Source organism: Trichoderma camerunense (assembly GCF_050948025.1).
Source record: "Trichoderma camerunense strain CBS 138272 chromosome Unknown V8C40scaffold_16, whole genome shotgun sequence".
In the NCBI taxonomy this organism is placed as follows: Eukaryota; Fungi; Ascomycota; class Sordariomycetes; order Hypocreales; family Hypocreaceae; genus Trichoderma; species Trichoderma camerunense.
Genome location: NW_028145354.1, coordinates 515,898 through 533,938, shown reverse-complemented (window position 1 = coordinate 533,938; position 18,041 = coordinate 515,898). Strand labels below are relative to the sequence as shown.

The 18,041-nt window shown below is 46.7% G+C and overlaps 6 protein-coding genes across 6 annotated transcripts; 4 read left to right on the top strand and 2 right to left on the bottom strand.

Moving 5' to 3' along the window:
• Positions 1 to 2,765: 2,765 nt before the first annotated feature.
• Positions 2,766 to 3,593, bottom strand: V8C40DRAFT_276675 (uncharacterized protein; the record flags this gene model as incomplete). Its single annotated transcript, XM_083220875.1, has 2 exons — positions 2,766 to 3,426; positions 3,487 to 3,593. The coding sequence occupies 2 exons, from the start codon at positions 3,591 to 3,593 to the stop codon at positions 2,766 to 2,768; spliced, it is 768 nt and encodes a 255-aa protein (XP_083070184.1).
• Positions 3,594 to 4,386: 793 nt separating this feature from the next.
• On the top strand, positions 4,387 to 5,202 carry V8C40DRAFT_281482 (uncharacterized protein; the record flags this gene model as incomplete). The annotated part of the gene is made up of 3 exons (XM_083221614.1): positions 4,387 to 4,508; positions 4,605 to 4,994; positions 5,068 to 5,202. The coding sequence occupies exons 1-3, from the start codon at positions 4,494 to 4,496 to the stop codon at positions 5,200 to 5,202; spliced, it is 540 nt and encodes a 179-aa protein (XP_083070183.1). The 5' UTR covers positions 4,387 to 4,493.
• A 725-nt stretch (positions 5,203 to 5,927) lies between these two features.
• On the top strand, positions 5,928 to 6,792 carry V8C40DRAFT_281480 (isocitrate lyase/PEP mutase family protein; the record flags this gene model as incomplete). Its single annotated transcript, XM_083221613.1, has 2 exons — positions 5,928 to 6,224; positions 6,273 to 6,792. 2 exons carry the CDS (start codon positions 5,928 to 5,930, stop codon positions 6,699 to 6,701), a joined length of 726 nt encoding a protein of 241 aa, XP_083070182.1. The 3' UTR covers positions 6,702 to 6,792.
• A 5,106-nt stretch (positions 6,793 to 11,898) lies between these two features.
• On the top strand, positions 11,899 to 14,367 carry V8C40DRAFT_252567 (major facilitator superfamily domain-containing protein). The gene is made up of 3 exons (XM_083217426.1): positions 11,899 to 12,867; positions 12,927 to 13,882; positions 13,943 to 14,367. The coding sequence occupies exons 1-3, from the start codon at positions 12,143 to 12,145 to the stop codon at positions 14,101 to 14,103; spliced, it is 1,842 nt and encodes a 613-aa protein (XP_083070181.1). The 5' UTR covers positions 11,899 to 12,142; the 3' UTR covers positions 14,104 to 14,367.
• Positions 14,368 to 15,544: 1,177 nt separating this feature from the next.
• Positions 15,545 to 16,693, top strand: V8C40DRAFT_281477 (beta-lactamase/transpeptidase-like protein; the record flags this gene model as incomplete). The annotated part of the gene is made up of 1 exon (XM_083221612.1): positions 15,545 to 16,693. One exon carries the CDS (start codon positions 15,545 to 15,547, stop codon positions 16,691 to 16,693), a length of 1,149 nt encoding a protein of 382 aa, XP_083070180.1.
• Positions 16,681 to 17,883, bottom strand: V8C40DRAFT_252566 (bZIP transcription factor). The gene has a single exon (XM_083217425.1). The coding sequence runs from the start codon at positions 17,825 to 17,827 to the stop codon at positions 16,859 to 16,861; it is 969 nt and encodes a 322-aa protein (XP_083070179.1). The 5' UTR covers positions 17,828 to 17,883; the 3' UTR covers positions 16,681 to 16,858.
• Positions 17,884 to 18,041: the final 158 nt, after the last annotated feature.

Here is an 18,041-nt window from a genome sequence, read left to right as displayed (position 1 = left end):
GATCCAGACCGAATCTAATTCAACATTATGACAAATCATTCAAGGATCGAAAGATATAGATTAATTCGGATCTGACAGCTAGGTTATAGGCTAGAACTTAGAGATAGATTCATTTTGTCTTAGATATAGATATTTTATCCAATTATGGAGTATATGGTATATAGCGAAGAAGTTTATGTAAAAACTGAGGATAATATAACTTCCTATTATGCCAGTACAGTGACACAGTGAATTTAATTTAGCAAAAAGTACTCTACACAGTATGCATATATTATTTCTAATGAAAATGCTTTTTACATCATATAGCTCAATTCTACAACACAATAATTACTTTCAGAGGCAAGGATGTACCCTTGCTCTGAATTCCCTATTGCGGTTTTACTGACCCTCTTGACTCTAAAGGTAACTTCCACATTCAGAGGTTCCAATCAAACAACTAGTTTTCATCAAGTAGCCTAAATAATTCCAAATACATTGTGCATAGCTAGTTCTATTTCCCCTGGCCAAGCGGATACCAATCGGCCCTTATATAACTCAAATCAATATCCTAGGAGCCAACTACGAGAAATGTGCAGGACAAGGTCAGATAGCGGATCCGCGGATCCGCTGGATCACGAGAGACTGCGGTATGCGGAAGTATGCGGCCGCACTGGCCAAGGGGATACCAATCGGCCTTTATAACTCAAATCAATATCCTGGAGAAATATGCAGGACAAGGTAAGATAGCGGATCTGCGGGATTCGGGAAGTTCCGGTGTGGGGAGGTATGCGGGCTACAGCCACAATGATAATATGATAATTCGACATAGATTCTTATCTCTAATAGCTGAAGGTATTATTCGCATGTTTCTGCTCCCCTGCTATCGCAGGTGGCTACTACGGTAGCAGCCTAAATGGTTGGAACCTTTTCCAGAATGAAATTCCGTTGGCCTAAAATGGAAAGAGTCTTCCTATTTGCACCGTAACATATTCCCATTTGAACAGTAATACTCCACATCACAGGATAAGTTCACCCCCAGATCACAATTACCACACCCATACACCGGAATACAGTATAACAGGCTGAGAAAGGATATCTTACACATAAGTCCCCTATCAATTGCTACCAATTATTTCAAAAATTACATTTACAGTCATACTCAATGTAAACACTTCTCATGGGCCGGCTAGTTTATCCAGCTCGTCAGCACCTAGTTAGGTAGCCGGGATAACTTCAATGACCTCCCCAGTCTCGGTCTCTGGGTCGCTCTTAGGGTCGCTCTCGAATACGGTAGCAGCTATTGCGGTCAGCCTCGCCGCAGACGAGGCTATTCCGGATCTTTGGGATTATCCTCTTGTAGTTTTTATAGCTAACGAATTTGTGTGTAATTAGGAGCCCCTCGTTGACTGTAATAAAGAAACTACATACGTGATATGCCAGGGCATTATACTATAATTAGGTGTGGCTTCGTGGGAACGATGGTGTTTGTGCATTAACTTTGGTACTAGCACAGGCCATTAAGGTTCAAATAGGAATATGTTACGGTGCAAATATGAAAAAATGGTGGTGGGCATGTGAATCTGTATACGTGCTCTCGAACATGGGGCTCATACTTAGCATCGGCATTTTTCTCCTCCGCATCGCGGTTGCACAGGTACACAGAGTTATCATCTGGACTACTATAGCAGTTCTTGAGATCTATAGCGCTTTCTACTTCTTTCTTTTTGTTCTATAGTGCATGTGCAATTATAGAGGTTGATAATGATATCGCTTCTTCTTCCCTTATTTGTTTCAATACAGATCGTTGACGCTATGTTGCACCTGAAGGCATATTCTAAGTTGAAATTTCCAGCTGCACAGTAGCCAATCTCCTCGCCTCCAGTAACTCAAGATAAACACCTTGAACCCCCGTAAGTTACATATTATCACATAAAAGAGGTGCTTACATACCAGTAGCCATCCACCCCACCCCTAATTTCTCCATGGCTCTTATCAAAACTTGTTCGCAGTCTCTGAACTCATCACAAATATGGGTCTGTTGGAGGGTGATGAAAACGGCCGCCGAGCGATACATTATATCTAATAACAGTGGTGAAGCTTCATCCGACTCGAATTTGACTCCTGTAATAAATTTATGAGCAAACGACAGTATGACACGAGAAAGAGCTTCCATGGCCGCCAGGGAGCGGGCTCTGCTCTCCGCACCGAGAGCATCGGCTTCAGGATGAGAATGGAGAACAAACAAGGCACTAAGATGACTCTTTTAGTTTTAGTCGTACATTGGTTGAAACAGCATTAAATTACCTCGCAGATAGCGCAATCGGGGAGCAATACTGAGATGTACTGAGTTTTTCTTCATCAATAGTTAGGGACAATAAAGATTGTAAGGCACGCTCTAAAGACCTTCTCTCCTCGCGAGAGAATTGAGGATCCATCTCTGTGTCTGATACGTGACGTAGAACACGACCAAGAAGGTGTGTAGTTTGAGCTGTGCGAGCAAATATCCCCATTTCTACTTCTAGTCCAGCAGACGGTCTGTGTGGAGGGTTGGTTGGGAACTCCTGGGCGGCTTATAAGTATACACGACTGAGCAACCAAACGCTTTACACTCACTCCATTGTTCCAATTCTTGTCTGGGACAGGCAAATACCAATCCTCCGCCGGCTCTTCAGTACAGAGCCCACGTCTAGGAAAACTGATGTTTAAGTGACTGATTAACTCACCAACGTAAGTAATCGTATGAGAAGTAATCTAGGGAAATATGTGCCACAGATGGGAATCACTACTCACCGGTCAAGCCACAGGATTGCCCACCAGGCCCGATGCCTTTCTTCAATATCAATCCACCTACTCGGACTATGCTCCCACAGCGATCCTTCTTTATGGAGGCCGAGAGCAAGTCCATACCTAGCACAAGCCCCAACCGTCAAATGCCCAGCAGGATATATTGCATGAGCCAGTTCATATACGGCAACAAGAAGCTGCGCCTGAAGAAGTATAACAGTCAGAACCCCAGCAGACTCCAACTCAACAAAGTATTGTTTGATTCGGCAATATGTGGGACTTCTTGCATATCCTTTCGACTTGGGTGGCTCGCACAACAACCTCATACACACTAACAGCAGCACGAGATCTGATTCCTGGTGTGTTGACTGATGCATGAGATTCCCATAGAATTTTGGGCGGCATAAGATTGGAAACCATGCATGGATGGTCACAAAATACCGAGCAGCAAATTTGCGGACTGATGCGGCATTCCCAGTCACATCCAGGAATTCTTGAGGGATTGGGAGATTGGGCACTCGGAGGACCACGTTGTAATGGCTGAACAGGAGCGGGTCCAGGAAATAAGATGCTGGAAAGTGGTTGGCGACGGGCTCTGGGGAAGTGGCATCCTGGGGTTTCGAGACAGATACATGATTCTGATAGTCGCATTTCCGCCCCATGCTAATAGCAGTGAGTAAAGCAGACGAATGAAGCTTCAGGGAGGGTATGGCACCTCCTTACCGGACACACAGGGAGCATTCAGGCAATTCTTTGCCGCAACGTCTCTTGCGAGACTGACATGGGTGACACGCTCGTCGCGACAAGCGGATCAGGCTCGGGGTTGGCATCATCGATGCACCTAATTTGGATTCTGCGACTTCGTGAGCTTTCATCAAGAGGTGCAAAGCATATGATGGAGGGCCAGTGCGGATTGTGAGCGGGATGAAGCGGGTTAATAGGCAGTGCGGCCGCAGCAGAGTGGAAAGGGTAGCAGGCAGGCAATCGGGAGCTAATGCGGGTAAGACGCGAAGAGACGCAAATACGAGTATGGCAAGGATATGGAGTAGAATACAGGGATTACAGTGATTGCAGATAGACATATGGTATAGAGAAGGTCTAGGTGAGTATTTTACGTATATTTCCATAAGCTGGCACAAAGTATTATATTTCAATATAACTAAAGTCGTCGGTCATTGTGCTTCTAATGAGATGGGTGAGATGGATTGACGGAAACCGTAATGATCCCGACTTTGAGATGCTCTTTCGTAGCCGCAGGGATGGGAGCGTTATCAGCTAATTTGGCGATTCCTGGCCCTTGAATGACAAATAGCTCCCTGCATGATTTGATTAGTACTCAGGTGACAGGGCTTCTTATGATCTAATAAATTGGAAAGCCATAATAACACAACGTTTACAAAGAGCATCTGCAGCTAATCTTGATGTGCCTCGGACTGATCAATAGCTCCAGAATGATAAAAATTGAATACCTCGGATTAATCAATAGCTCCAGAATGAGGGACATTGAATACCTCGGTCATACGGTTGTTGATTTGTAAGATAGCAGGTTGGCGGGGTATATGGTAGATATATGCGGTAGATATTGATGTGTACCTAGTATATGTTGTCCAATTTCGCCGCATTGTTGCCTCTTATCATAGATCAGTATTATCGACCAATTCCTTGCGAGGATTATCAAATATCCAAAACTTGTCCAAAGTCTAACTAGATTCAATTTAGCAATCTTAAACATGCCGTTTTACGAGGTGAGCGTCTTCAGTTACAGCCAGCTATATATACCTACTATGATACCTTACCAACATAACGAACTTTGGCTTACTATATCTCTGTTTCGACAATAGATTCACCACTCTTATCCTCTCACTAGAGCCCAGAAACAAAAGTTTGCCTCATCAATTACCGAGCTTCACTCTACCACCTTCACAACCCCATCTCTATTTGTCAACATTCGTTTTGTTCCTGCTGAGCCAGCCGGCGAATTTTTCGTTGCGGCCAAACCAGTTGAACCTACTTCCCCAAATCGGGTTATGGCCTTGGTCCGAATGGGAGCGGATCGAACAAAGGCACAGTTTGATAATCTGGCTGGCAAGATTGAGAAGTCCTGGAACGAGATTGTGGGCTATGACGATAGTCTGCACGTTGAAACTGTTGAGGATAAAGAGAAGAAGCTACATATCGTGAGCTTTGTTGCTATTATTACTGGTAGGGAGAATGGGGTTTACCTTCCCAATGTACGTTTCTCACTTTTCTTTTCTGTTCACGCAGATGACATTACATTTATTGGTGCTAATTTGTAACTTCTAGACTGGCCAAGAGAAGACATGGCTAAAGGATAACATGGCATATTTCAAGGAGAGGGCAGAGGTTGCCAGGGATGAGAAATTCGCTGATATGTTGGAGGAGATAAAGCACCGCCCGGATTTAAATGCTGCATTGTAGCTTTCTTGTAAATACTCAGCAAGTGCGTGCGACGGACTGTAGGCTTATAAGTCAGTATGAACAACACTTCCCAAGCGACAAACTATAGTTCCAGTCGATATTAGCTGGCTAACGCAAATAATATTACTAAAAGAAGTCCAACTTACAACGGAGGAAAAAGTATGTAGCGCGGGTTATGTTTCGCAGCAAGCCGTAGCCCCGCATTTTCCCTCATAGAGGCAAAGGATTAGGAATCTGAGCTTTGTTGACTTATTTCCATAATGAGTAAAGCAATTCGGACCAAATCGGCGATTGCCATTAGTGGTTTAACGGCGATTCAAACTACCGTGCAATATGTAACGGGTGGAGCTTGTGCCCCAAGTGTGTGGTACAATCGGTTCACAACCACCGAATCTAGGGTATTGCAATACGAAGAGTTTACTTTGAGTTTGTCAGCTGTTTGTTGCTTTCAATATGTTGAGGAATTAAGTTGATCTAGTTGAACTAATGCGCCCATTACTAATATTGGATGCCCTCACACACACTAGTTTGGCTGCCGATCGCCGAATAATTGATAATAGATCTCTTGCTCTGTGGACATGGGTATATATAAGTGTATCGCATGAGCTCTGTTTAGAAAAGGCAGACAACTGGAACGAACATAGAGAACAATTCATCAATCTAATCTCATTCAACAATACTTTACCAAGGCTTTGCATCAACATCCAGAGATAACTCTACAAACAATGGCTGCATCAAACGTTTTGGCCGCTACTCTCAAGTCATTGCATCGCCCTGGCAAGCCAATCATCTTTACCAATGTTTATGACGTTCTATCAGCTCGCGCTGTAGCTGCTCTTCCGAGTTGCAAAGCACTGGCGACAGCAAGCTATGCTGTTGCTAGAGCTAATGGGACAGAGGATGATGACATGGACGCCCAGACGAACCTCCGCGCTGTCCTACCGATCGCGAAAGTTGCGGCAGAGTTCAACAAGCCATTTACAGTCGATATTCAAGACGCATACGGAGAGAAGCTTGAAGAGGTCATGACAGCACTTATTAAAGGTGGTGTCCATGGAGTGAACTTGGAGGATGTCAACAAAGACACTCAGAAGTTTTACAGCCAACAAGAAGCGGTGGAGCGAATTAGAAGGACCTTGAAGGTCGCCGAGAGTCTAGGGGTCAAGGATTTTGTTGTCAACGCCCGATGCGATGTTCTTGTTCACGGTGGTCAGCTCAGCGAGGTTCTCGCTCGAGGAAAGGCATATCTCGCTGCCGGCGCCACCAGTGTGTTTGTCTGGGGAGGCTCGCAGAGGGGAGTTAGCCGCGATGAGGTTGCAACGATGGTGAAGGAATTCGATGGGCGACTAAACGTTTCGATGAAGCTGTCGCCCGACGGATTGAATGCATCTCAGCTATCTGAGATTGGTGTATCCAGAATAAGCATTGGGCCTGCGATTCAGTTCATCGCGATGGATACATATGCAAAGGAGGCAGAGAAGATTCTAACTTCTGTCTAATGGAATGTACACTAGAATAATGAGCTAAAATAGACTGTAACTAGATATCATTATACTAATGTCTTTGTTTAAAATGGAATGTTCAATTACAGCGTTGGATCCGATACTCAAACTAGTATAAAGTTTAGAACCACAGCATTCATATCGTCTTCCAGCTGTCCAATGGATAGATGACTTGCCACTGGCTGTTGGAGCTCCAACGGAACAACTGCATATAAGAGGCGGCCCAAATCTATGTTGATTGGAGGGTATTTCTTGTTTATTAATGGTACGAATGATGCTGATCTGTAAGAGAGACCAAAGGCTGTATTTGCTGTACTAGCTTCGGAAGCCGTAACAGAGATGACTGTTGTTGGCATTGCGTCAACTTCTAGCAGTGGAAAGGAACGACGTAAAATGCGCAATGTTGATCGCTATCATTGCCTTTTGCTAATATCAATTCATTACAAATATGCATTTTCCGCAGTTCCTTTTCCGGTGCCTCAATGGACATTATAGAACCCACTGCTTCGTCTTCGCCGAACAAGTCGGTGGTCGTAGCTAACTGCTCCGGTATCTAAAAATTGTCTTTAAGTATGTCTCAGATTGCTCGCCACTGGTTGACCTCGTGCGCTTGATAAAAGATCCTGCACTGAGGCGTCTTTAGTGTGCCAGAACAAGCCTCCATGGAGGTAGTCGACGTGCATCCGACAAAGCACACAAACTTTCCATAACCTGTAACGATAAACAAGCTCGTAATCGTCAAAGTAGACGCAGTGCCGATACAATGTGAAAAAATCACCTTTATTTTATGTGTGAAACAAGCACTGAACTTGGTATATATGGAGGTTTCGAAGAGAGGTATATGGAGATAGATATGGCACTTTCAAGATGACATCCCTTTCATCCCATGCGACATCTAGCTGAAGAAATGGGCATTGACTGAGCGGTACCCACTCTACTAAGGACTGCGTGTCATTAGCAAGTACGGCTTGTATTACCATAACGGATTACGATTTAACAAGGTGGCTGCCTGTTGCTTGGCCGAAGAACTGTATAAGCTAGTAGAACTGTATGGGCTAGTGAGAAAAGTTTACCATCATGTAGTCTCGAGATTGGTAGTTCAGGGGTTGAGCCGGTATCGGTGGTGGTATGCTTCATGATCCACCCTCACACACTCTATGAGAATTGGGTTTCTTCCGACCTGTGAAGGAAGTGTGATTGGGCTTGAACACGTCTCCTTTCCTCTATGCTTCCGTTTTACGACCCGAACTTAGGTAGTAGCTCATGTTCCTATTCGTATTCCAGTTGATGTGCCATTAATCTGTATGTTGAATGTTAGCAAGATGACACCCCGAAACTACGGACCACTTTTCCTTATTTGCTGGCATCTCTATTCTTGGCAGTCTGCGTATCGGGATGAACGAGTCCACATTGTTTCGCATTCGCTTAACACTAATTGCGTGATTATTTGCTCCCCAGGTTGTGGCATGGCGTGTTAAGATCACTGCCAAGGGGACCCTGTGCGAAGATACAAATTACTTTGCACTTGGCGTCGTCTGGTTAGTAACAAATATTGTGAACTACCGTCTACGTTAATGGATGTTCCTTACTATCCCTTTTGTTTAATGTTTTACAGTAATCTGACTGGTACCTATTTGCATTGTTCTTCTATGCCATAATCATGATACACGGCGCAATAACGCAGCTTTGAGACTTCATATCCTGGGTATGGCACACTCAGACTCATTTGCGTCTTAGTCGAGCCGCCACGTATCTCTGAACCTATGTTCGTAATAATGTCTGATCCGATTGTATAGCCTGTTTTGTCAAAGTTTCAGAACCACCTTGCATCACGTATCTTGGGAAAGTCTGTTCATGATGTTGCACTCGTATGCCACGGTGCTTGCTAAACTTCTCCTCAAAATAATATAAAGTATATATAGCACTGAGTCGATGCCGAGAAGATTGGATGCTCACCACTCTAGACAACCCGAAGTTTACCAACTCCTCAATATCATCCCTCTTTCTCTTTCAGCAGAATATCGTAGCCTTGAAAGAGCCTCACTGTTTATGTGTCGTTGGCTTATGGTGACAGAGCGGCATTGTAAGCAACTGTAGATCGAAATAACACTACAGAGAAGAAGAGGATAGTACTCTACTTCCTAGCTTGGGAGATGAAAAGCTCTGCCATCACGAGATATGTGTAGAGGTTGACAACAGCTGCTTAGCCTTAGTCACCTTTATTCAACAAGAGAAACACAGGTTCTATTCAACAGTGTGAAACCGGTTGAAAGAAGACCCAGTGCCGCCGTAACCAGTCTCGGTGTGGTGAAAAGTATGTCTGTTGTGCCAAAAGATGGCGTGGGCAAATTATGTCGTCATTTGTCCATGTGTGTCTTCCTGTTAATGTCAGAAGAATTTTCGATTAGATTTCCCCCTTTAGTTAAATCTGCGCTGTCAGTTTTCCCTAGTGGCGCATTTTCGGGGACTACGTAGGGGTAGTGTCAATGGTCACGAGGTGGAATATCGATGTCCTGTCAGCTTATATTTATATACACAAGCGGCGTTTTCGGTACTTGGGCTCGAATGTAGATCATCCTCATTTAGTACAGAACATGGTAAGATATTATGCGGATTGTCGGACCCTGGATACAATTTGACCATGTACACGCACACACTCTTCTAGAAAACTGAGCCTAGACGAGAAGGGTCATGCCATGGGCTTGGGCACGAGAATACCAAAAGGAGACATGTTGAGGGGCGATCGCTTTCAGGCGTTTTGACGAATGTGTATGAGAACTTATTCTTCACACCATCACACCGCTTACTTGTTACCATCATAGTGGTATGCATGGACCTTAGTTCGCGATAATTCTCATATAGTTCCTCGTAGCGAATGGATCGGAAAAGTCGGTTAGCTAGGCACCAGAATAAATTTGCGGGTACATGGAGCCTCAGCTCCATAGAAACACGGCAACATGCATCAACACTGGAGAGACGAACTCGAGAGATGGGGCACTGGGGAGAGTCGTATCATGGCGGAGAAAGGGGTAATGGGGAATTCTTCTGCAGTTGGACTAAAAATGGCTCCAAGGGCTATCCTCCTAGCAATATGTTGCAGCCTAGAGAAAGAAAGACATGATATGGCCTGTGCATATTCAGCTCTTCCGGTCCCATGCCCATACCGTGGAAGAGACTGAATCAAGTGTGAATGCCTGAGACTCTTGACTGATCGGCGTGCGCGCAAGGGAAGGAAAATATTGGGTCAGCAATGGCAATGGCAAGTTAGACAAAATTCGAACTCCGAAGCGAGGGTTGGGTGGTGGCCAATGATTCAGGTTTTCTGAGAGAATGATGAAGCCCTTCACGGGGCGATTTGGGGTATATCGAGATCCGTGGATGGCGATTCATCAGATTACTGAACCGAGGATTACGCGAGGGAAGTTTTGTGCCACTGAGGTCGTAACTTGTTCTCGGACAATGAGAATGAGGCAAGGCGGAAGTTGCCCTGAGGCTGAGGCGAGGGTACGTGGGGATTGATTCCATGTGGCATGTACAGTACAGTACTCTTATTGTCTGCCCCCTTCATGACTCTTGTACCAAATTCGCCATAATGGAGCATCTTGGCACTCTGTACAGTACGAGAGACGAGACATGCTCCGAATCTCCAACTTACACCACAATCGAGAACCCCCAAATAGAGAACAAAAAAAAGATTCAATACTTTGAGGACAATTGACTAGGGACCCACGATGCTCCATCATAACGACTCGCCGCCCACTTTTCCGCCGGCTGTCGATTGGCCTGGCGCGCAAAATGGCTTCGGATGGGTCCATCAGCGTCCATCACCAAGACGTCATCGACGAGGGATCAGCACCAGGCAGAAGCATTTCGAGACCCATGGGGAAAAGAAATTTTTCGCAATGGAGCTGATTCTTGCTCAAGAAGCCCGACAAGGTGCATCTGGGGCAAAGTAAATGCCTCGTTCTCAACGCAAGGGCGGGCGCGAACAAGATGCAGTTGGGGAGAGTGTAAGAGGATTTGCGACTTTGTCTCAACCTCGAAGAGTGCAGGCAGCCGGCCGGACAACAAGACCCGAGACGCTGCTGCTCCGTCTCGGACATGTGCCGTACTAAACAAGCCTAGAGATTTAATCTACACGATCGAGGGATTGCAGGCATTTCCTGCTCGTTTCCTGCCACCGGTGGCGCGCAACCCCCGGGCCGATCGATTCTTGCCCCTGCTAGCTCCTTGTCAAGTGCCGTCTTCCGACCCAGCCGCCACCACTCACGGCGAGGCTCTGACGCCGCTGCCGAATGGACTTGTAGGCCCTGCTTGGCAGTGTTGAGTGGTAGTGTTGGCAGTTAGTATGACGGACGGGACCTGGGACTAACACGGCCGTGCGCTGGGAGAGAAACAGGGAAGTTCTGAAACTGAAACGGTGGGAAAGAATTGGAAAGAATGAGGAAAACAGGGCAGCTTGGCATGGTCGAGGCCGTTATGCCATGGTGATGGTGATGTTACGGGAAAATGGGAAAACATCAAAACAAACCCACGATAATGCTTGCGGGCTGAGCATCGTGGTCTAGACTCTCCTCACCAAGAGAAACAGATGCGATAAGAAGAAGAAATGAACTTTTTTTAGTCGGATTTCTGCTACATGTCTCTGCTTTGAGCATGGCCGAGAACGTGCAGAGACTCCAAAAGTCTGGACCTGGACTGTCCGTTCTCGCTGGCTGAGCGATGTCTCACAGCGCCCTTGTTGCTTGGGATACCGCCCCATGCAGCCGCAAGCGTGCTGAGAGCATTCCCCAGCTCTCGCTCCCCCAGATCACAGGACGAGGGGAAAATAGCGTTTAGTATTTCTCGCGTGTCTGCAATGCCCATTACAGGGATGTTTTGCGGTGCATTCTGGCTGTAGAATTCCGAGAACGGCTGCGAGGGCTTCGACAGACTTTGGCACTAGACCCTCGGAGCATGGCCAGCATCCGCGTCCGTAATTCTTGTAAATCCGCATTTACAATATTATAATTTCGAGCTTCTTTCGGTTTGGCCGAAGACGTTGGCCATCCGGATCTAGTGTACAAGTTCTTTGGTACCGGCAGATGGGGCAGCATGGACGTCATATTTGCTGGGGCCCGGTGTGGGTGGATATTCTTATTTTCGTAGCTTCATGGTGAGACCTCAAATCCCCATTATTTCCTCCGCCGCCTACCACCAACCCTATTTTCCTTGCTGGCGAATGTTCTGGGTAGTCTAATCATGACAACTGAACGCAGATAAAGTTAAATAGGCTTGCCCTCCATCTTCCAATCCTTTGTTTCCCTCCTCTTCCCCATCCCTCCGCCTCTTTTCCTTCTCCTCACAGTCTTCCCCAGACTATCTCCCCCATACCTCATGTCAGCTACTCCAATTTTTTAAGTAAGCTGAAGGAGACTTGCTCTGGTTATACGGCAAACATGTCGGGTCAACACACACACTTTTCGGAGGACCCTCCTCAGATCCTCAACCAGAATGACCTGGACCTCGCCAACGAGAGGCTGAGAACCAACGGGTCACATACCCAAGGCTCTAGCACTGACAACATTGAAAAGCCAGAAGATAATCTGCCTTCTGATAACAATAACAAGCTGGAGAAGCTTGGAACTTATGACAAGTACGAAATCACAGAAGATGACTGCTACGAGGAGCTCGGCTACTGCTTCCCCAAGTGGAAGAAGTGGTACATCCTGACTGTCATCTTCTGGGTTCAAGTATCAATGAACTTCAACACCTCTCTCTACTCAAATGCTATTCCCGGCATCGCAGAGGAATTCCACGTCAGCGAGCAAGCTGCTCGATGCGGTGCCATGATCTTCTTGGTCCTCTACGCCTTTGGTTGTGAGCTTTGGGCACCTTGGTCAGAAGAGTTTGGCCGTTGGCCGGTCCTACAGCTCTCTCTGTTCCTGGTCAACATCTGGCAGCTTCCTGTTGCGCTTGCTCCCAACTTTGCCTCCATCATGGTCGGCCGAGCTCTCGGTGGTCTCTCCTCAGCTGGTGGCTCCGTCACCCTGGGTATGATTGCCGATATGTGGGAAGCCGATAAGCAGCAGTATGCGGTCGCATATGTTGTCTTTTCCTCTGTTGGTGGATCTGTTTTGGGTCCCATTGTCGGTGGCTTTACCGAGAAGTACCTTGCCTGGAGGTGAGTAGCCCATCATACAATGCCTATATTTCTCAACATCTACTTACACTTTATTATAGATGGTCAATCTGGGTCCAGCTCATTTTGGGTGGATTCGTCCAGCTTGTTCACTGCTTCACTGTTCCCGAGACTCGAACCACCATCCTGATGAACCGCATTGCCAAAAAGCGCCGCCAGCAAACGGGCCAGAACATTTGGGGACCGGACGAGCTTGTCCCATTCAGAGACCGCTTCTCTGCTAAGGAGGTCCTCGTCACCTGGATCCGGCCCTTCAAGATGTTCCTTACCGAGCCGATTGTCCTGGTTCTTTCTCTCCTCTCTGGCTTTTCCGACGCCCTCATCTTCATGTTCATTCAGTCTTTCGCTCTGGTGTACAAGCAGTGGGGATTCGGTACTGTTGAGATCGGCTTGAGCTTCATCCCTATCGGTATTGGCTATGTCATTGCATGGCTCCTCTTCATCCCTGCTATCAAGCGCAACATCAAGGAACGTAAGGCTAAGCCCAACGACGAGCGTGCGCAGTACGAATCTCGTCTCTGGTTCCTTCTATACACAGCTCCTTGCTTGCCGATCGGCCTTATCGGTTTCGCTTGGACCATTCAAGGCCCTCCGATCCACTGGATTGGTTCCATGATCTTCGTCGCCATTGTCGGTATTGCAAACTACGCAATTTACATGGCTACCATCGATTACATGATCTGCGCTTATGGACCTTACTCCGCTTCCGCCACTGGTGGTAACGGTTGGTCTCGAGATTTCCTGGCTGGTGTTCTCACCATTCCTGCTCTCCCATTCTTCCAAAATATCGGAGCGTCAAGTGGAAAGAACTTGGAATACGCCAGTACTATTCTCTTCTGTATCTCCTTCGTCCTCGTCGTTGCGGTCTACGTTATTTACTGGAAGGGCCCAACTCTGCGCAAGCGATCGCCCTTTGCCCAGCGCCTTGCTGATGCTCGTCAAGAGCAAACGAATGAAGGCCGCCGCGGCAGCATCTCATATGATCCCAACCGCCGATGTAAGTCAATTCCAACTTCTCTGCCTGTTTCAAGCATTGATGCTAATCATTTTATCACAGCTTCTGTTACATCAGCTTCTGGTGGCCGACCTGAGCCTCACAGACGATACAGCCAGCAGAACCGCTTCTTCGGCGAGAGCAGAGTTACTCCTCGTGGTACTCCCAGAGGTACTCCCGCTGCTAGCCGTCGCCCCTCTGTCGTCAATGCGCCGAGGAAATAAAGCAGTTCGTGTGAAGTTGTGTGTATATATATAGAAGATGAGTCGTGGAGGATGGGATCTCAAAAATAAGGGCTGATTCCTAGATTTCTTTATCTGGCTTCATTTTACTGTTGGGCGGACATGCATATTCATTGCGAAATAGCTTTCGGGATGCGGGAATACTTGTTTATTTCTTACGCCTCTTTGTTATTATACCCGGGTCTTTGGATAAGGTTAATTTACGAACCTTTTATCTTTTACTCCAAAATAAAAATCATATCCCAAGTTTATAAAGCCTTACTCGGTGTGAATAAAATGCTGGATGAGAAGCCCCGTCCCTCCTCTGTTTAGATACGGAGGGATCACCCTTTCCACTGGTTTCTTCAAATATCTGCTACTACTATCATGGGTTTCGGGTACCCGGTAGCTCATCATGTGTCACGTACCATATGACTTGGCAATTCAGATTCTAGATAGCTAACTCGGACTCAAAAAAGATTGAGTGGGTCATTGCATATGATCGGAAAGATCCGCCTTTTAGCTGCCTGAAGATATCGCCTAATTGGAACGAATTGCAGTGCTAGAAGTTGCGCCGCGCGAAGGACCAAGCAAGATGCGAGATCCGATCGTCACTCGCATTACACGCTTATTTAGTCTTTGTGAGTGACAATCGAGGCCCTCGTCCCAATATGAGATAGAGATAACGAAACCTTTACAGTGAATATTTTTCATTCATCGCAGCTTCATCCGTAGAAACTTCATGAATCCAATACCGTATTCGTCTATCTACATAGTCCATCACGCGCGGTGCGCTGGGGTACAGTTTGGTGTACCATGTGGCCTCGCCGTGAACGAAGGATTCTCTTTCTAATTCCGATATATTATTAGTAATTACAGCGCTGCCAAAGAAACATTTATTACAATATTCCAACCAGCATCGGCCGCTCTGAAGCCCAGAGTGTCAGTCGGCAGGATTGTTGCCAATTTATTACTAGATTCGTCATCAACATTAATAACACCGGCCGATCCTGGTTCGTAGATGTGGCAGTTGAACCCTGTCGGGTATCAGCTTCTTCGATGTTTCGGCTGATATTACAACCTTCACGCATGGATTGCCCATGACATACACCGTGTTGCTTTGGGTATTACAATCGTCAATTGTGTCCAAGTCCGCATTGTCAGCCCTGCTCCCGGAAACCCGCGGAAAAGATCCTTGCTCCGCAGTTACAAATCCAAGGTTATTTTGTCCTTTTGTCCGTAAATCCGCCTTTTCATTTTCCGTTAATTGAATTCGAGTGTTGTCGTGGAGTTATGAAGAACATAGATATAAGTGATCGCTGCAGCTAGCTACTACATGAGTGGACGAAATCTGTTATCAACTCAATTCAACTTAGTTCTCATCTTAGACTCCTATACGTTTCTATATCCTCATCTGCAGCGACCACAATTATTTATTACAACCATGGCACAAATCCACGGCAACCTTGACCCCAAATTTGAGGAGCTTCGGAATCTCTTCCAAAAGAATCTCGACTCAAAATTAGAAGTCGGAGCTTCCATCAGTCTCAACATCGATGGCAAGGACGTGGTAGACATTTGGGGAGGATTTGCCGACGAGGAACGCACACAGTCATGGGAATCAGACACCATCGTGGGAGTCTGGTCGTCCACCAAGGGACTCGCCAGTCTCGCTCTCCTGATGCTCATTGATCGCGGCCTTGTCGACGCCGATGCAAAAGTCGCAAAATATTGGCCCGAATTCGCCGCCAACGGGAAGCAAGACATTGAGATTCGTCACATCATGTCTCATACATCTGGTCTTTCGGCGTGGGAAGAAAAAGTGACCATGGATGATGTCTGTGATCAAGACGGTGCTGCGGCAAAACTCGCGGCGCAGGCCCCTTTGTGGGAGCCGGGCACGGCATCTGCATATCATATCGTCACTTTCGGGGTGTTGATTGCTGAAGTTGTGAAGCGCGTCACGGGCAAGCCATTGAAACAATTTGTCGCCAAGGAAATCGCCGGCCCGTTGAAGGCAGATTTCCAGATTGGCTTGCTGGACAAGGACATTCCTCGAGTCAGCAACAATATTCCTCACAAGGGTGCTCCACCACCCCGGCCAGTACCCGAAGAAGGATCTGTTGCCTTCAAGACGTTTACCAATCCTGCGCTCGACGCAAATATGCTCAAATCGGAGACGATACGAAAGGCTGATCTTAGCTCCTTTAACGGATTCACGAATGCTCACGCCATGAATCGCATCTTCTCCGTTTTGGCGCTGGGCGGCGAGGTCAATGGTGTGCGGCTGTTATCCCAAAATACGATTGAGCTTATCTTTCAGGAACAGTCAAACGGCCCAGATCTAGCAGCGGGTATGGATATGAGATGGGGTATTGGATACGCTCTTGGAGGGTCAGGCTTGGTGAATTTTATGCCAAGCGGGCGAGTTGGAGTATGGGGAGGCTGGGGAGGGTCATTATTTGTCTTTGACGCGGACAGAAAGTTGACATTTACGTATGCCATGAACCAGATGTCTCATCAGATTATGGCAGACGGAAGAGAAGGAGACTATTTGAGAGCCGTGTATAAGGCATTAGGGGTAGACGTATAATAGTAGCTTGTTGCAGGACGGCGAACCATTATCTATAATGCAATGAATCAGTGCCTATTTCGTACCCCCAGTGATTCAAGAATGAGTGTATATGAAACCGCAGCCTGATTAATTAAATATAGATTCATTGATTCCAAGTGGCGCTTATGAATGACATCCAACACTTCAGTGTCCTATTCTAAAGAGAGGCCTCTCCCCTCTCCTTGCCCTCCAGTAATCCGTCGACCTAAATAAGTCGACACAGCCTTCTAGAGTCCAACCCCATTCATTCAAAAACTCTGTTGTTACTTCCCATGAGGCTAGATCCCATGGGTCTCCCCACAGGATGAGGCCAGACTCTTTCTGGCAGGTGTCGAGCCCAACCATCCAGTGGCATAGGCTATCTGCGTCGTAATGGCGCTTCTCCATCGTTGTACTTACACCAGACTCAAGTCGTAAAAGGTTGTCTCTCATCTGGGGGTACGGCAATATGTCAATCCATGGGTGATGTGGAATGGATCTCTGCAAGGCTGTTGGCGCGAGGCTTTTTGGTAGTCGGAAGTGCGGTATGTTATGAGCTGAATATGTATATGAAGAAAACGGAGACAATGCATTGTCATCTATAAAATTGTCTGAAGACAATCCAATAAGAGAGCTAAGGGTTCCAAAAGCTCTCATCACGTTGAACTGCATTATACCCAAGAGGTGATCATTGGATGGTGAACGCTCTGCGTGGCGCCCAAGCTTCAGTTCCTGGAACTGCACAATCACTGCAGCCGGATTGGTGTACCAGGGTGACGGATCGACACTTGCACTGGAAGAAGCGTAATGCTCCTCATCAAATTTCCGATGACAGGCCTCGAGCCTGCCAGTAACGTGGCTCTTGTCCTCCGCCTGTCTCCAGCAGCTTAGACTTTCGGCTCCGGTAGGGACTGATCTGGGACGTTCGTTATCAGTATGGTTCAAGCGTTGAGATACCGGTTTCCTGGTAGCCTTCTTTGGTTTATCCAGAATCCCAGGCATCTGTCGGCGCTGTCGATATGCTCTCTGATTCAGTCGGTTCTGCACTCTGCGTCGCACACTGGGATCAGTTGTGCCTCTCCATTCATCATCGTCATTACGCATGATAGGCGGTAAATCTTGTGTAAGATGCATCTTCAATTATCTCATAGGTGCGCATTCAAGAGATTGAAAGTCGTGGGTGTCATGAGATGAGTAGCCATGAATCTCGCATGCTGAGTCTCTCAATATGTCTACGCTAGTGATGCCGTCTGCTTACATCTCGATTACTATTGGTGCGATGGTCCTCCGCCGTAGAATCCACACTTTGGGCTTCCGAAATGGAGTGGCTTAGATGTATGTCAAGCCA

Bases quoted from the DNA above. Each gene is read 5' to 3' on its own strand.
- V8C40DRAFT_252567 (XM_083217426.1), top strand. From the start codon at position 12,143: ATGTCGGGTCAACACACACACTTTTCGGAGGACCCTCCTCAGATCCTC. The intron at 12,868-12,926 runs GTGAGTAGCCCA...ACTTTATTATAG, and splicing joins GAGAAGTACCTTGCCTGGAG to ATGGTCAATCTGGGTCCAGC. The intron at 13,883-13,942 runs GTAAGTCAATTC...ATTTTATCACAG, and splicing joins ATATGATCCCAACCGCCGAT to CTTCTGTTACATCAGCTTCT.
- V8C40DRAFT_252566 (XM_083217425.1), bottom strand. From the start codon at position 17,827: ATGCATCTTACACAAGATTTACCGCCTATCATGCGTAATGACGATGAT.